The 15947-nt window shown below is 43.5% G+C and overlaps 1 protein-coding gene across 5 annotated transcripts in view; it reads right to left on the reverse strand.

Moving 5' to 3' along the window:
* The window catches only part of Nin (ninein), a 127873-nt gene that overhangs the window by 66513 nt on the left and 45413 nt on the right, over positions 1-15947 (reverse strand). For all 5 annotated transcript variants that reach the window (XM_045153767.1, XM_045153768.1, XM_045153771.1 and 2 more), the window contains 2 exons: positions 3746-3785; positions 2257-2447 (listed from right to left, as the gene is read on the reverse strand). In XM_045153767.1, coding sequence (XP_045009702.1) covers positions 2257-2447; positions 3746-3785 — 231 coding nt within the window. The remainder of the gene's footprint in view (positions 1-2256; positions 2448-3745; positions 3786-15947) is intronic.

The following is a 15947-nucleotide window of genomic DNA, read 5'->3' on the forward strand; positions in this document are numbered from 1 at the left end:
CCCGTCCTATGCATGTGTGTACGTGCGCGCACGCACACACACACACACACACACACACACACACACACACACACATCACGAACACCACAGATGCCAAGAAAAAGAAAGAGAGAAGAAACAGACAAATCAGAAAAAGGAAAAAAAAATGTGGTAAGGGCTAGCAAGCTGACTATGTGGCTGTCTGTCTCCTTCAAGGGAGCCAGCTGTGTCTCATGCTCCAAAAAGCTTAGAAAATACAAACAAACAAAAAAAGCCTTCCAATTTCAGAGTGTACCACAAAGTGCAACTTTTAAAACAGTAAGCAGGTCAGATGACGACATCTTTGGGTTAGATGTTAGAGGGCATCGCCTTGCCTGCCCCGCCCCCTAATTGTCTCCACTTCTGGAGAGCAGAGTTATGGGTTACATGGGACAGTGAACAAAGTTCCCCCTCATGAAAACACTGGGCAGTAGCAAGGACCTTGGTGTCATCATGTGACCATAGTTCACACTGCTTTCAGCTGTACAAGTATAGCATCCCAAGCACTATGTCAATGACATCATCTTGAACTCTTGGTTCCTCTGTGGTACAGAAGTCACAGTGACAAATGTTACAGCAACTCATGATTTTTCATTAGGAGGAAAAATGCATGAAGTAGAAGTCTGTCCGGTGAGCAATGCTTTGCTCAAACCACAGCAGAAAAACTGAATGCCTCCTCTAGTCTCAGGCTGTAGGAGTGCCCTGTGGAAGAGAAGGCAGCTCCCTGTGAATGGCTGCAGTTGATTCTGAGAATTGTTTTTACATAAACAATCCAAGTTTGTGCAATACTTCTTGGCAAAAAGAACCTGAGGTTCCATGTACTGCAATGGTTTATAAATTAGGAGAATAAATGTTATGACTCAATAGCCACCAGTAAGAAATAAATTATCATTGGGCCATTATAACAGTAGTTAAAGGAGCAGGGCGTGGTGGCGCATGCCTTTAATCCCAGCACTAGGGAGGCAGAGGTAGGAGGATTGCCATGAGTTCGAGGTCACCTTGAGATTACATAGTGAATTCCAGGTCAGCCTGAGTTAGAGTGAGGCCGTACCTCAAAACAAAACAAAATAAAACAAGAAGTAGTCAAAGGATGTATAATGGTCATATATATGGAAAAGGAAAAAAAAAAAACACTTAAAAACCAAACTTTTCTACAAGTCAAGCTACTTGGAAGCTTTTAAAGGTAAAACTCTTTCTTGGGTAGGAATGCAATACCACTTTCCCCCTGCACAGGCAGCCAGCATGGTTTCAAATATCATTATAGCCAAGCCAAGGACTCTGGAGCTACAACTGCATACCTATCCTCTAACTTCTCCTAACCCTTAGTTTTATCTTTGTTTAGAGGTAAGGTCTCATTCTAGCCCAGGCTGATCTGGAATTTACTCTGTAGTCTCAGGGTGGCCTTGAACTCACTGCTATCATCCTACCTCTGCCTCCCAAGTGCTGGGATTAAAACTGTGCACCACAACGTCCAGGTCTTATTTTTAGCTTTTTGATAGATATTTTTTGGAATTATTTGTTTTCCTTTTGTGGCCATTCACACACTCTGTCCTGCCAGTCTCTTGTTAGTTCTTTAGGTTCTTTAAAGCTCAGAACATCACTGAGGAAGGCTGCATGAGGGCTTCATCGAGACTGTTCTTCATGTTTTCAAAAATACCCACCTACCCGGCTCCATTTCCGCATGACCAGAATGTGGGCTAGTCTGTGTAGCTGATGCTCTCTTCACTCCCTTAGCTAACGGCAGTCCTACCATGCTTGCCAAGCCAGCTTGTCCCACACCTTGAATGCAGGGATGATGCAAACATCTTCTTTCAAAATTGAAACCTAGCAGCCTTGTCTTCAAAATACTCCTCCCAACTCAAATATGGGGCATTCCTTGCTTAGCCCACTCCATTGGGCTCCTTGCATAGCACGTCTACAATTGTGCCTGGGCTATGCTCAGCTTGTATCTGGCAGTCTCACAGGGTCACAGGCTCAGCACAGCACAGTGAGGCTCATCTAGTACGTGCTCAGGAAGTACTGGTCTCATAGCTTTGCTTTTCCACCACACAACATGACTTCCCCAAAGACAAAAATCTTCAGGAATTTGGAGAATATATGTTATGACTCCATAGGCACCAATGAAGAAAGACCAGTCTCCAACACGTTGTAGGAAGCCACAATATGGCCGTTCCCCACCTGTGGCTAACCAAGCTTTCCTCATTATTATTCTCGAATCAAACACATCACGATGCTTACCTCTCCATCGACGTTCTGCAAACCATACTGCTCGCAGATGGAGACCAGCTTCTTCCGGTTCAGGTGACCATCGCGGGTGATCCCCAGGTCTTCACACACCTCTTGCAGTTTCTCTTCTATCCAGTCTTGGGGAGGGCAGGACCCACTCTGTGAGGCATTCAAGTCATCTGGATTCCAAAACCCTAGCTGGCCTAAAATCAAAGCATATATTTTGTTGTCTCCAAAGGATGTGCAAAGACAGAATGCCCACTATCCGAGAAAACAGACCTTTTGAAAAATCCATTAAAGAGGCTATAAATGTGGATTCTGTTTTGGTTTAGTCCTGAATTGCAATGGCATGGAACCATTGGTTCTTAGGCTGTAACATGAGCCAACGGGGCACATTGTACTCTGGGACAATGGTGCTTGAGTAAGGAGCAGCATCTCTCATGCAATGCCCACAAGCCTCAAGGCCTGTTTTGTTCCAGCTGATAACTCGAGCATAAACTGCCACGTGATCATCCCAGGAGGCTGGCTGAGGGCTGTCCCTGACATTTGTAAGCCCTGTCTCAACTACGCCTTATTTCTACTTTCTTTCTAGTCTAAGTACTACAGCAGAGCATCTCTGATTATGGAGGAAATGACTCCATAATGAACATCTTAAGATTAGTCTGTTCCCCAAATCTGTACATATGAATTTTCTGACCTACAAAAACAAAACAAAACAAGCCACACACACATACACTCCAACTTAAACGAAGGGACTCAAGCTGCAAGTTCATAACCATCCATATGCGAAGAATAAATTCTGCTTGATGACGAAGGTGAAACTATTTATTTTAACATCCAGGCAGCTTATCCTGCATCAGCAGTGCCCACTTCTAAACTGTCCGCTTACATATGAGAGAGCCTGTTAAAGTTACCGGTTAAACATTAGTTAATTACTGGCCCAGTTTTATGCACCCGGAAGAACCTTGGGAGAGTTTCATGTAGTGTCATCCCCGCTATATATTGATAGAAATTAGCCCATTACTGATGTGTTGTTCCAGGCTGGAGATCCAAGAACACACGGTAATTACATTCTTAAGCACAGCTAATCGTGGGTAAGCAGGGCAGCCTCCTAGAGGACCCATCAGCTGAGCCACAGCGCCATCTGGTGGTCCAAGGTTCAACACTTTCTACTGTTTAAAAATACATTTATTTGATACTTAGGTTAGGATATGCACACCTTAATTTGAAAGTCTGTGTGGAGAATAAATGATCTGCAAGTGGGATTCTACAGGCTAGTAAGTGGTATACTACATCCCAGCTGCCATCTTTTTGCATCCAATTAACAGCTAGGATTCGAAGACTATGAGCTATCAATTGGAAATGAGTTTTCTGGGGCTGTTGGTCCTCATGTTCTTAGCTAGTTCCCAGGTAAGAGGCAAAAACGCAGGTGTATAGAGCGTCTTATAGATGGCAGCCCATCCCTCCCCACTCAACAGTGCCTCCCCTCCCCAGCTCTTACCTTCTGCTTCATACTCCTCACTGTGCTGCGTTTTCCAGTGCTAGAGAAGGCAAGAGAAGGTTATTGTGCTTTTGAACCCACTGAGGAGAAAGTCCAAGCCTCCCTGTGGTGGTTGAAGTGCAAAATGTTCCCATAGTATTTGAATACTCAATTGCCAGATGGTGGCTGTTGGGGAAGATTATGGAACCTTTCGGGGGTGGAGCCTTGCTAGAGAAAGTGGGTCACGGGGAGGGGCCTTGAGTCTTTTTTAGCCAGTCTCCACTTGTCTCCTTCTGCATCCTGATTCTGGTACAATTCTTATTCCAGCCTGCCATGACTTGCCCGTCATGATGACACTTCTCCTTGAAGCTAAAAGTCAACCCCTTTCCTCCTGTAAGGTGCTTTTTGTTGAGTATGTGCTCACATCACTGAGGAAGTAACTAATATATTCTCCTAGACCAGCTCAGTCGCCGGCTCAATGTCATGTGACTTTAAAACGTGATTTCAGCCACCTGCTTTTAGACTTTTAGCCAACATGGGCTCTCTTCAGTTAACCCGTCAAGCAACAAAGTGGCAGTGCTAAAGAAACGGAATACATCTTCTGCAGAACTTTGCCAGCACAAAATATGGTATTCTGCAGAATCTATCTCCCCAAGGATTTGTCTTTCTTTCTCTCTTTTTTAGATTTTTAAATATTTATTTATTTAAGAGCAACAGAGAGAGAGAGAGAGAGAGAGAATGAGAATGGGCGTGCCAGGTCCTCCAGCCATTGTAAATGAACTCCAGATGCCTGCACCCCCTTGTGCATCTGGCTAACATGGATCTTGGGGAATCGAACCTCAAACTGGGGTCCTTAGGCTTCACAGGCAAGAGCTTAACCACTAAGCCATCCATCCCTCCAGCCCTTTTTTTTTTTTAGATTTTTAAAAATCTATTTTATTTATTTATTGGAGAGAGAGGAAGAGAAAAGGAGAGAGTGGGAGTGCCAGAACCTCCAGCCATTGCAAACAAACTCCAGACACATGCGCCCCTTTGTGCATCTGGCTTACGTGGGTCCTGGAGATTTGAACTGGTATCCTTTGGCTTTACAGGATAATGCCTTAACTGCTAAACCATCTCTCCAGCCTCTGTCTCTTTTGAGAGGTCACTTGCTGAACTTAGTCACTTATTAAATCAGGTTAAAGCAATCAGATTCCATCAATCAATACACATTTGTTCACCTACATTCATAAATTTGTTCTTCAATAAGTTTGTACTAAATGCTCACTTTTATATGTCATTTTTTTCAAGGTAGGGTCTCACTCTAACCCAGGCTGAACTAGGATTCACCATGTAATCACAGGGTGGCCTCGAACTCACAGTGATCCCCCTACCTCTGCCTCTCGAGGGCTGGGATTAAAGGTGTGTGCCACAACACCCAGCCTTCACTTTTGTATTTTGATAATACAACCATGAACCAACATATTATCTCAAGAAATGTATATACTAATGAAGACATGGTGACACAGAAAACAGGAAATAACAGATACTGCAATGGTCCCTATATATGATACTTCAGACTTTGCAGGTTGTAGTACATTTCCTGGAAGAAGCAATGTCTAGACAGACCTGAGGGATAAACTATAGAGAGTAGAGTGAACAGAAGGGGACAGTTATTATTTGCTAAAGCAAGGAGGCAAAAATGAGCCTGCTGTGCCTGTGGTAATGAGCAGAGACAGTGCAACCTACAAGAGGAAAGCTAGAAAGCTGAACTAAATATATAGAGCTAAGGGCCAAGGAGCTGGCTTAGTTGACAAAGCACTTGCCTCACAATAAAAGGACACAGTTCCGGATCCCCAGACTTATTTAAAAGCTGAGCACCATCAATAAATAAGGTAGGGGCTGGAGAGATGACTCAGCAGTTAAGGCACTTGCCTGTGAAGCCTGAGGACCCAGGTTTAGTTCCCCAGGACCCACAAAAGCCAGATGCACAAGGTGGCACATGTCTGGAGTTGGTTTACACTGGCTGTAGGTCCTGGCACACCCATTCTCTGTATATAGATCTGCCACTTTTTCTTTCTCTCAAGTAAATAAATAAAATACAAAAAAGGGTTTAAAATAAATAAGGTTGAAAGCAATTGAGGAAGACATCTCTGGTCTCCATGTGCACACACATATGTGCCCATACACATACAAACACATGTATGCACAAACCACACTCATACATATGAAAAGTGTGTGTGTCTATATATAATAACAAATTATACTGAACATAGTGGAATTCATCTGAGCTGGACTATTTAGCTCCTTATCATGCTATGTTTTCACTGAGTCTCTTCCCAGTCAAGGCACAAGTCAAGACCACAATCTAGCCCTTGCTCCACTGGCCAAATATAATCTAGATTTTCCAACTAGTTGCAACAAGAAGGTAGTGTGGGCCTCTCCTTGCGAATGGTTTGAGCCTTTTCTGCAAGCTGCCTGGTGCTCCCATCCTACAGGGAGGTCCTACAACCACCAAGGGAAATCCTGCTGAAAGAAAAAGCGAGTCCTTTTCACAACCAGGCACTGGCTTAACAAAATCCAACTTAGTACTGTCAGGCATAATGGCATGTACGTCTAATCCCAGCATTCAAGAGGCAGAGGTGGAGGGATTGGGAGTTTGTGGCCAGCCTGGTCTATTAAGCAAGTGGGGGCACTATTTGGAGACTGAGAAAGGACCAGCAAGGTGGGGTATGGGTGAAGAGAGCAAGAGTGGGAGCAAATAAGAACAAAGTATGATATGCATGTATGCAAATGTCACGGCGAAACACATTTTTTTTGGTATGCTAGCCAAAAAGTAAATTTACAATAATGGGGAAAAGAATACCTATCTTATGGATGACACTCTTTCATAACAAATAACCAGCCCATTCTCTCAGACAGCTGAACTGTATAAAACTAGTTGATTTCTTAGACTTCTGAAATAAACCCATCAGGAAGAAAACTCCTGTTTCCATGGCCTGGACTCCCCATGGCAGATGGTGTGTACAGGAAAATGCTTATATTAAAGTTCAAGTTCATATGAGTTGAGTTTCAGGCAAACTAAGTGTACTTCCTTCTCTACACTCACTTGTGGGACTTCTCAGTGAGGGACAAGCATCCAGCATCCTTCACAGCTCCTTAGTTTACTGAGACACCAAAGGCAGCATGAAGTCGGAGAGCTCCCCTAAGTAGAAACCTCCAGTGAAATGCTGAGCTAGATCAGTCTTGGGAAACGAAGGACTCTACGATGATTGAGTCCACTATGGCATCTATGGAACCGAGCTGGCAGGGTCCAGTGCAATTCTTGCTTGTTTTCTCATGGTTGTTATGCCAGCAGCTCACTCAGCCCTCATTGCTACATGAAAACAGATCTCCAAATTGGTGGATACAGGAGGCATGGAGTGGGGTGGGGGGGGGGGGAAGGCAGTGAGAGAACAGTAGAGTTCACAGCTCTCCAGGACCTCCTTAATTATCCTTTCTGGTCAGAATTGTTTGTATATACAAATTGTTGGTATATATAAAAACTTTAACTCAATAAAGCCCTACTAATCAAAGCACCCTGTCCCATATTTGTAGCCTTATCTAGCAGAAAATGATTTAAATGTTCATTCTACTTTCACATCCAAAATTATGCAAATTCATTACTCAGCACTTATACTCGTTAAAATTAAATCCATTAAATCTACCTATCACTGATTAATGGGGTGTGTGATCTCAGAACCACTGGACAAGATGAAAACTAACAAACCACAAGCAGGAAAAGACTTTTTGACAGCAGAAACTGGTGGGAGAAAGGGCAGGAAAACATCATTGAGCTCAAACCATAAAGGTCCCTGGCCAGGATACACAATCCTCAAAACAAAAACATAACACCGTGCACACCTTTGGTAGGTCTTTGGTAACTGTTGCCAAGACAACAGAGTATGTATTGCCACATAAAAGCTGGTTTCTTACATTTGCTTATTTACCTTTTGGTTCATGTAAGAATAGTGAGCAATGCTCTCAGAGGCAAAGGTGTTCCTACATACTGTTTTCAACATCTCATGAATCTGTGGGACTGGGTGCGCATTTCTGATTCACTATCCACGGCAGCACCTGTCTGTTACCTTCTTTTCCCACTTCTCCGCTCCCCTTATAAGAGATCCAGTGTCATGGTTATTGCATAGACCTGGGAGCCAGAATGCCTAGTGCTGAACCTAGCTTATCTAATGAGTTGGCCTTAAGCAAGTTTCTTGACCTCAGTGGCCTCAGTTTATTCATCCATAAAGTGGGAATAAAGTAGTGCAAATTTCACAGAGGGAGGGACAATGTGCTTAGAATTGTGCCTGGCACATCATAACTATGATATGTTATTTTTATTGGACATAGGTGTATTTAATACATATTAAGTTTATATTTGCAGATCATTCTCATCTTATATTTAAACTTAAGCAATTCATTTCGGTAGGCTTTAGAAAAGATACATTATACCTGTAAATTTCTATGAAAACTCCCAAAGTTCTAGTGGCAATGCCAAGAATATAGAGAGACAATTTACGGAAGAGGTATCTGAGTACTATAGGATTCAATTACGTACCAACCAAAGTTGCAGGAATTAATTAAAACCAAGGAATCATAATGGCTCTTATTAAATTAGAAAAGATTTAATTTAAGCTAGAATTCTTATTACCACTAAGATTACAGTTGAAAACAGGCTTGTCTACCTGTTATTGGCAGCACTGTAAATGGATATTATTCATTTACTAATAAAAATAGATTTTGTTTATCAAAAGCAATAAAAATGTTTATTCTCTTCAACCCAGTCATTTCACTTGCTATCCAAAGGCAATAAAATCAAAGGAAAAAAAAGCCATACACACAAATATGTATATTGTGGCACTTTTTGTTAACAATAAAGTACTGAAAGCAACTTAAATATTCAACAATGGGGCATAAAGTATAATGACACATCATAATGTAGCCATTAAAAGTATAATTAAAACAACATGAGGAACATGGAAAAATATCATAGTAAATGTTAAATGAAATTAAAAACAAAAGTGATCTATACCATGATTACTGCAGCCAAAAGATATTTACCATGACCAAAGACCGGATGAAAATAAAAATAATAAAAATAAGATATGTTTTGGTTGAGGGACCAGAGAGACACTTTTATTTCCTTTTATTTTATGTCACACAAATTGACATAACTTTCACTTTTCTTTTCTTTCTTTCTTTTTGGTTTGTCAAGGTAGAGTTTCCCTCTAGCCCAGGCTGACCTGGAATTCAGTATGTAGTCTCAGAGTAGCCTCAAACTCACAGCATTCTCCTACCTCAGCCTCCCAAGTGCTGGGATTAAAGGAGTATGATACCACATCCACCTGGCCTTTCACTATTTCTTTTGCTCAGCTGCTCTGAAATTCTCAGTAACTTAATTCCAGTGCACTGGGAGTTAGGATAAGAGGGGAAGTTCTCTCCCTGTAGGAAGACCTATTCTGCAACATCTGCACCACTGCCAGGATGGAGAAGGCTTATAGGGAAGCCAGTGCCATTGGGCAGGTGAATGCTCCTGAAGCTACCACCTGCTGAGCTTATGAAGACCCTCACCTGAGACCATCCCAAAGAGCAGTTCAACACAACCCAACCTAACTGTGCCTCCCTCCCCCCTCTCTTTCTTTCTTCTTTTCTTTCTTTCTTGTGACAGGGCCTCTCAGAAACCTTCCCTGGGAGACAGGCATGTGAGGCCATGTCCAGTTTTTTCACTGGTATTGAGGATTGAACTCAAGGCCTCAAGCTTGAGCAACAGGCACTCTTACCTGCTAAGCCACTCCGTATCCCTAACCACGCATTTTAAACAGCATCTCTGTTGAAATAATTTTGTACAACATCTTTAGGCAAGTGTGGGTGGTGGGATGAGAAATAGCATAAACATATTCTAAACTCTGGGGGTAACAGTTTCCCCAGCATTCTTCCATTTGTAAGAAAATAAGATCAGTTAGAGGTGAGAAGCAGCAAGCTTTGTTAAGGGCTACATTTCATTCCAAGATCACCTCATCTGGAGGCAGAGCTTATCGGCCTGATAAGACAGATGCTTTGCTTTTCCCGCCAGCAGGGGTCTGTTCCTTTAAGGGGGAGGTAAGCGCATGGCAGCTGAATGTTTGGTATTAAATTGCAGTTTTGGAGGTTGGAGGTGGGGGGAAGATTCAATTCATTCACAGCTCATTTATTTTCATTCTTACTGCCTGGAGCCAATCAGTCCAATTAAAAAGCTGGGGGAGAAAGAGGGGAAAGCAGGTTAGCAGGTTGGGGGGATTAGATCATTCAGCTACCAAAACAGCACCAATAAAACGAGGCACCATTCTGGAACAGGGTCTGTTAATTGCCGCAGTAGGGTCGGCTGGCAGGTGTCCTGTAGATGTGGGTCTGCCAGGCCCACTGCAAGGGAGAGAATCAGGAACATCTCTGCAACAATGTGAGCAAGGGAGGGCTGCTTGCTGGGATGGAATCCTAACACTGAATTCATGAAAAAAGATTCTTTCGCTTCTTTCCTGAAGTTGTGGGTAGCCTTTCAGTGGGGAAAATTGGTATGGGAGCATTTATACATCATCCTGGGGCTGGAGATGTAGCTCCATTTGTAGAGTAATTGTCTAGCATGTATGAAGCCCTGATTTCCTAATCCTAGCACCACATTAAAAAAAAAAAAAAAAAAAGGACAGGAGAGATAGTTTAGTGGTTAAGGCACTTGCTTGTGAAGCCTAAGGACCCAGGTTCTATTCCCCAGCACCCACATAAAACAGATGCAGAAAGTGGTGCATGCATCTGGAGTTTATTTGCAGTGGCTGGAGGCCCTGGCACACCCATTCCCTCTCTCTGTCTCTCTTAAATGTTAAATAAAATAGTTTAAAAAATAAATCAATGGAAACAAGTGCAATCCTAGTACTCAGAACGTAAAGGCCAGAGGATCAGTTCAACTTCAATCTCAGCTACATACAGTTGAAGGCCAGCCTAGGATACAGGAGCCCCTATGTCTCAAAAAGAAATAAATAAACACAGCACATTTTGTAGATCTCAGCTACTTGTGACTCTGGAGGCAAAACTGCAGAGTGGATAAGCCTAGGGCTGGGCTGAGCCTGTGTAGACTGGTGGCTTAGCCACTTGCAAAGTGGGAATAGCCCCACCACCCTCCTAGTGGGACAAGGAGGTGTGAGGTGAGGCACTGAGAGCAGGCAACTACTGTTACTGTTTCATCCAGAACAATGACGTGCCTGGGGGGCGGGGGGTGCTGAACTCCTCGGGTTCATTGCCGTCTTTGCCCTTCAGTGGCCTGATGGCTTTGGACAAGTCACTTAACCTCTGTGTGCCTCATGGGTAAGTACGTAATGATTCCTCTCTCCAAAGATGCATCTTACCTTGGAAAGCATTGGAGCAGTGCCTATAGCTCAAGGGCTGAGTGTTTGTGAAGCATTACTATTAACCAGCTATCGTAAGGAACGGCTAGTTACTATTCCTGCTGCTTGGCCGCTAGAAACTAGGATGGGGGCAGAAGAAGCCAGCGGCAAACAACACAGCCAGCATCAGCTTTAAGAAGAGATTCTATTTTATTTTTTCTTGAGAGAGAGAGAAAGAGGTAATTAGAGAAAGAGAGAGAGAATAGGCACACCAGGGCCTTCAGCCACACAAATGAACTCCAGATGCATGCGCCACCTTATGCATCTGGCTTATGTGGGTACTAGGGAATCGAACCTGAATCTGTAGGCTTCAAAGGCAAGCACCTTAACCACTAAGCCATCTCTGCAGCCCCAAAACAGATGCTTTACCAATTACATTCTGACAGGTTAGTTGGCTTGTTCAAATCATGTCACCATGCACACATAAACCAAAAGAATCTTGTGTGTAAGTCATCACTACATACTGTAAGCATGTATGATTCTTGTCAATTATACCTTAATAAAGCCACAGGGGAAAAATCCAAAAATTACTACATGCTGCTTGTGATGAAGCCATAACTTTGGATCCAACTTAGGATCAGGGCCTTCCTTGGGAACCCTCCTCTCCACACAGTGTCCCCTGGGTGGCCACAGTTGGCAGGGCTGCCCCATGCTTTGTGATTTTCATGCCAAGTGCGCAGATCAACAGCCCCACAGAGGTCAGACACAGGGGAGAGGGTCAGAGGCTGCCTGGCCGCAAAGTGGCTGCTATAGAAAGCAGTGCCCAACCCCCTCAGGCTGACAAAGGGCACCCTTGCACCCACCCCAAGGGCCACATGTCTCAGGGTCATGCTGGTCACTGTGGCCAGCACTCGGGCTGTCCTACATCTGGACGACGGTGCCCTGCACACGTCACCCACATGCAGCACAAATTTCAGGAATGCTTTCTTTGGAGGGACAGCTGCTTTGGGGCACTGCACAGCAGATGGCAGAGTCTAGGATGGGCACCAGCCCCCAAAGCTGGGGCAGCATCTGCAGCCTTTGACCAGCGAGGTCCCTGCCCACAATAGCCCAGCCGCCACCCCCACCAGCCATCTGCTTGAGTGCAGACCTTTTTGCCCCACAAAATGTATGGCTAATTAAAACGATTATGGGCCCACACGGGGCTGTTCTTCCCAGGCTGAAGCTGCTGAGCTGATCTCTGAGGCCCCACAGCCTGAAGCACATTCTTTTTTGAAAGAAGGCCTTGCAAGCCCAGAAGAGAAGGGAAAGAAAATTTACTAAAATGACAAAACTGTGCTGGAGTGTCCCTTTTCAAAGGGACACCATTCAGGGAAGCATAGAGTGGGCATATGCTTGGAACTTCAGGTCTTTAAAAGACACTATCCGCCAAGTGTTTGGTTCATAACTCTCCGGGTTTAGAAAAGCATGCGCTCAATCAGGCATTGGAAGTTTAAGTGTGCTGGGAATAGAGGCGCTGGCTCTGGCTTTTGTTTCTGTGGGGACACACTCCCCGGTCCGGGGCTCCTTTCCTACCTACTCTGCTGAAGGCAGCAGGAGGCTAGACAGTCTCTCTATTATGAACTCAGGGAGGAGCTGCTAGACGGGAATGCAAATCAGTGCCTTTGTATTTAAAAAGCAATTAAATACTGCGAGTGAGTGCTAGGGATAACCGGAATCAATGAACTTTTTTTTTTTAATTTGAGAGGGGGAGGGGGAGAATGGGCTTGCCAGGGCCTTTATAAAGCCCCTGCAAATGAGCTCCAGATGTGCGCGCCCCTTGTGCGCATGTACAACATTGTGCTCTTGCGTCACTTGCATCTGGCTTACATTGGACCTGGATATTCGAACCTGAGTTCTTAGGCGTCACAGGCAAGTGCCTTAACTGCTAAGCCATTTCTCTAGCCCTCAATGTATGATTTTTAAATGCACACACACTCTGATGAGTCCTAGGACACTGCCAAAAACTGTTAAGTGCTACCAGTGTGGGGAATGATGTATCTGGATCTGAGCCTATTCCTTGCCATGAGGGACTGGTTGGGGTTAACTGGATTTGAAAGTCCTTAAGGGAAGAGTCAGTCTTTCTTTTCTCTCTGTCTCTCTGTGTGTATGACACACACACACATATATATGTATTTGGTGGTGACATGGAGTATTGAAATTATTGCTTCACACAGTATACAGTCTACTGCTGAATTACATACCCAGACCTCTTTGGAAACAGGGTCACCCAAGTGGAAGGAACATTTTTTTAATATAAACTTCATTCTTCATAGTTGCTGACTGCATAATAAGCATTATTTTTGTTGTTGTTGTTTGGTTTTATTGAGGTAGGGTCTCACTCTAGCCCAAACTGACCTGGAATTCACTCTGTAGTCTCAGACTGGCCTTGAACTCACAGTGATCCTCCTACCTTGGCTGGAATTACAGGCATGTGCCACTGTGCCCAACAGAGAGAGTAAGAAAGAGAGAGAGAGAGAGAGAAGAATGGACACACCAGGGGCTTTAGCTATTGCAAAGGAACTCCAAACACTTTGGCTTTATGTGGGTGCTGGGGAATCAAACACAGGCCATTAAGCTTTTTCCAGCAAGCACCTTAACTCCTGAGCCATCTCTCTCCAGCCCAATAAAAATTATTTTTCTATGTGGAAGGCATCTAATGATATAGTTGGACATGTTACTATTATCAGTTAGAATTAACTAGTTCATTTCTGATTTGCTGCCTATTCTAGTCTTAGTTAGAAAATATGCATTAGAAATTGTTAATCTGGAAGACCGGGGATGGGGGGGGGGCAGGTGGTATTGCAGAGGAAATGCCTTCTGCAATCAGGTCAAAAAGACTCACCAGGGTACCAAGGCCTGGAAGGTTTGTTAGAACAAGAGACATCTCATTAGCTTTGAAGGGGCTTCTCTGATCTTCACTGAGCATGTTCAAATAAGTTACAGTTGCATCCTGAATGAGGGTTTCATCTCTGGGAAGAGCCAGATGATCTAATAAAGCTTAAGAACTATGAAGAGAAAAACTAGAATGCCATTAATAAAAACATCTATTCTGTGGACGTCATCCTGTTGGTAAGAACAAATGGCATCAGTAATGAGAGGGCTTGCCGTGTCAAAGAACTACAAAAAGTGTATCAAGAATAATGACCAGAAAATATGTGTATTTCAAATACAAAAGATAGGAGCAAAACTTCTCTCAATTCTTACGAAGGGTGCATCGGAATTAAATATTAACTCTATACAGTGGAAATGAATCATTCGAGGCTTCAATGAAAACTTATCTATAGAAAATAAACTAATGAGAAATCAATATATATATTTTTAATTTTTTTTTTTTTTTTTGTTTTGTTTTTTTTGTTTTTCGAGGTAGGGTTTCACTCTGGTCCAGGCTGACCTGGAATTAACTCTGTCATCTCAGAGTGGCCTTGAACTCATGGCAATCCTCCTACCTCTGCCTCCCGAGTGCTGGGATTAAAGGCGTGCGCCACCACGCCCGGGTAAAAATGTTTTTATTTATTTGTAAGGAAAGATAGAGAATGAGAGAGAGAGAGAGAGAGAGAGAGAGAGAGAGGGAAAATGGATATGCCAGGGTCTCCGACCACTGCAAATGAGCTTTGTGCATCTGACCCTACACGGGCACTGGGGAATCAAACCTGAGCTCTCAGGCTTTGCCAGCAAGCACCTTTAACTACTGAGCTTCCAGTCCCAAAATTCTTGACTCTATTATTTATTTATTTATTGGATTTTTTTGAGGTAGGGTCTTATTCTAGCGCAGGCTGACCTGGAAATCACTATGTAGTCTCAGACTAGCCTTGAATTCATGGTGATCCTCCTACCTCGGCCTTCCAAGTGCTGGGATTAAAGGTGTGCACCACCACGCCCAGCCAATCTTGTATGCTTTAAAAGAAGATTCAATTTAAGGAAAACCATTTTTTTTTTTTTGATTTGCTTTTATGGGAGACTTTTATTTTAACAAGTGATTCCTAGCCTCCTACCCCCACAGGCCCAACACAAGCCTGGACCCGCCTGTCCGTCCCTGAGCGAGCGCAGCTCCAGCTTTACTTTTCTTCTCAGGTTCTCACTTAACTGTAGCCTGCAAGCCACTGGTTTTGGTTTCCACTATTGTTTGCAGTTGAAAAAATAATTGTTGAAAGCCCCTTGTTCCTGATAAGTATCTTACTAGACCCAATGCATTCCCTAAGGAGGAAAACAGTTAACAAGGTGTCCCCTGTTTTTCAACCAGGGCAGAAAGCAAAGTGGCCCTGCCCCAATTGTATTAATTACACAATCTTTCCTACCAGGTCTGAAGAATAGAGAATAGAATTGAGAATGTGTTTGTTTTTATTTTTTCCCCTTCTAGCCACTCTCAACGAGAACAGGAGCATAAAATTCAAGGTCATTTCAATAGCTATTGTATATAAAAGGGATAAAAATGCATTTGTACAAACCTAAAGTCTCGCTTTTGTTTCCTAATGAAGTAAAGTGAAAACAGTGACAACTAAAACCTCATTAGTCACACCTTAGGTTGGACCCAAGAATGTGCCCTCTGTTGGCCTGGATTAATCCACCGTAGAATGTCCTGTTGAATTGATTTGAGTGAAAACGATCCTATGAAGAAAAATGGCCACTTTCCTTTCAATCTCACACACGATGAGGGGTCAGCTTCCCAAGGGATCCATTTGCTAGATAAACGCACTAAATTGGAAGGCGAATGTGCACTGAAGTCTGCTGGTGGACCTGCCTGTCACTTGTGATTAGCACATTCTGCTTGGGGCTTTCCGAATGAAATTCCACGATGCAATACTCCGGTGCTG

The sequence above is a fragment of the Jaculus jaculus genome, chromosome 7 (genome assembly GCF_020740685.1).
Source record: "Jaculus jaculus isolate mJacJac1 chromosome 7, mJacJac1.mat.Y.cur, whole genome shotgun sequence".
NCBI lineage: Eukaryota > Metazoa > Chordata > Mammalia > Rodentia > Dipodidae > Jaculus > Jaculus jaculus.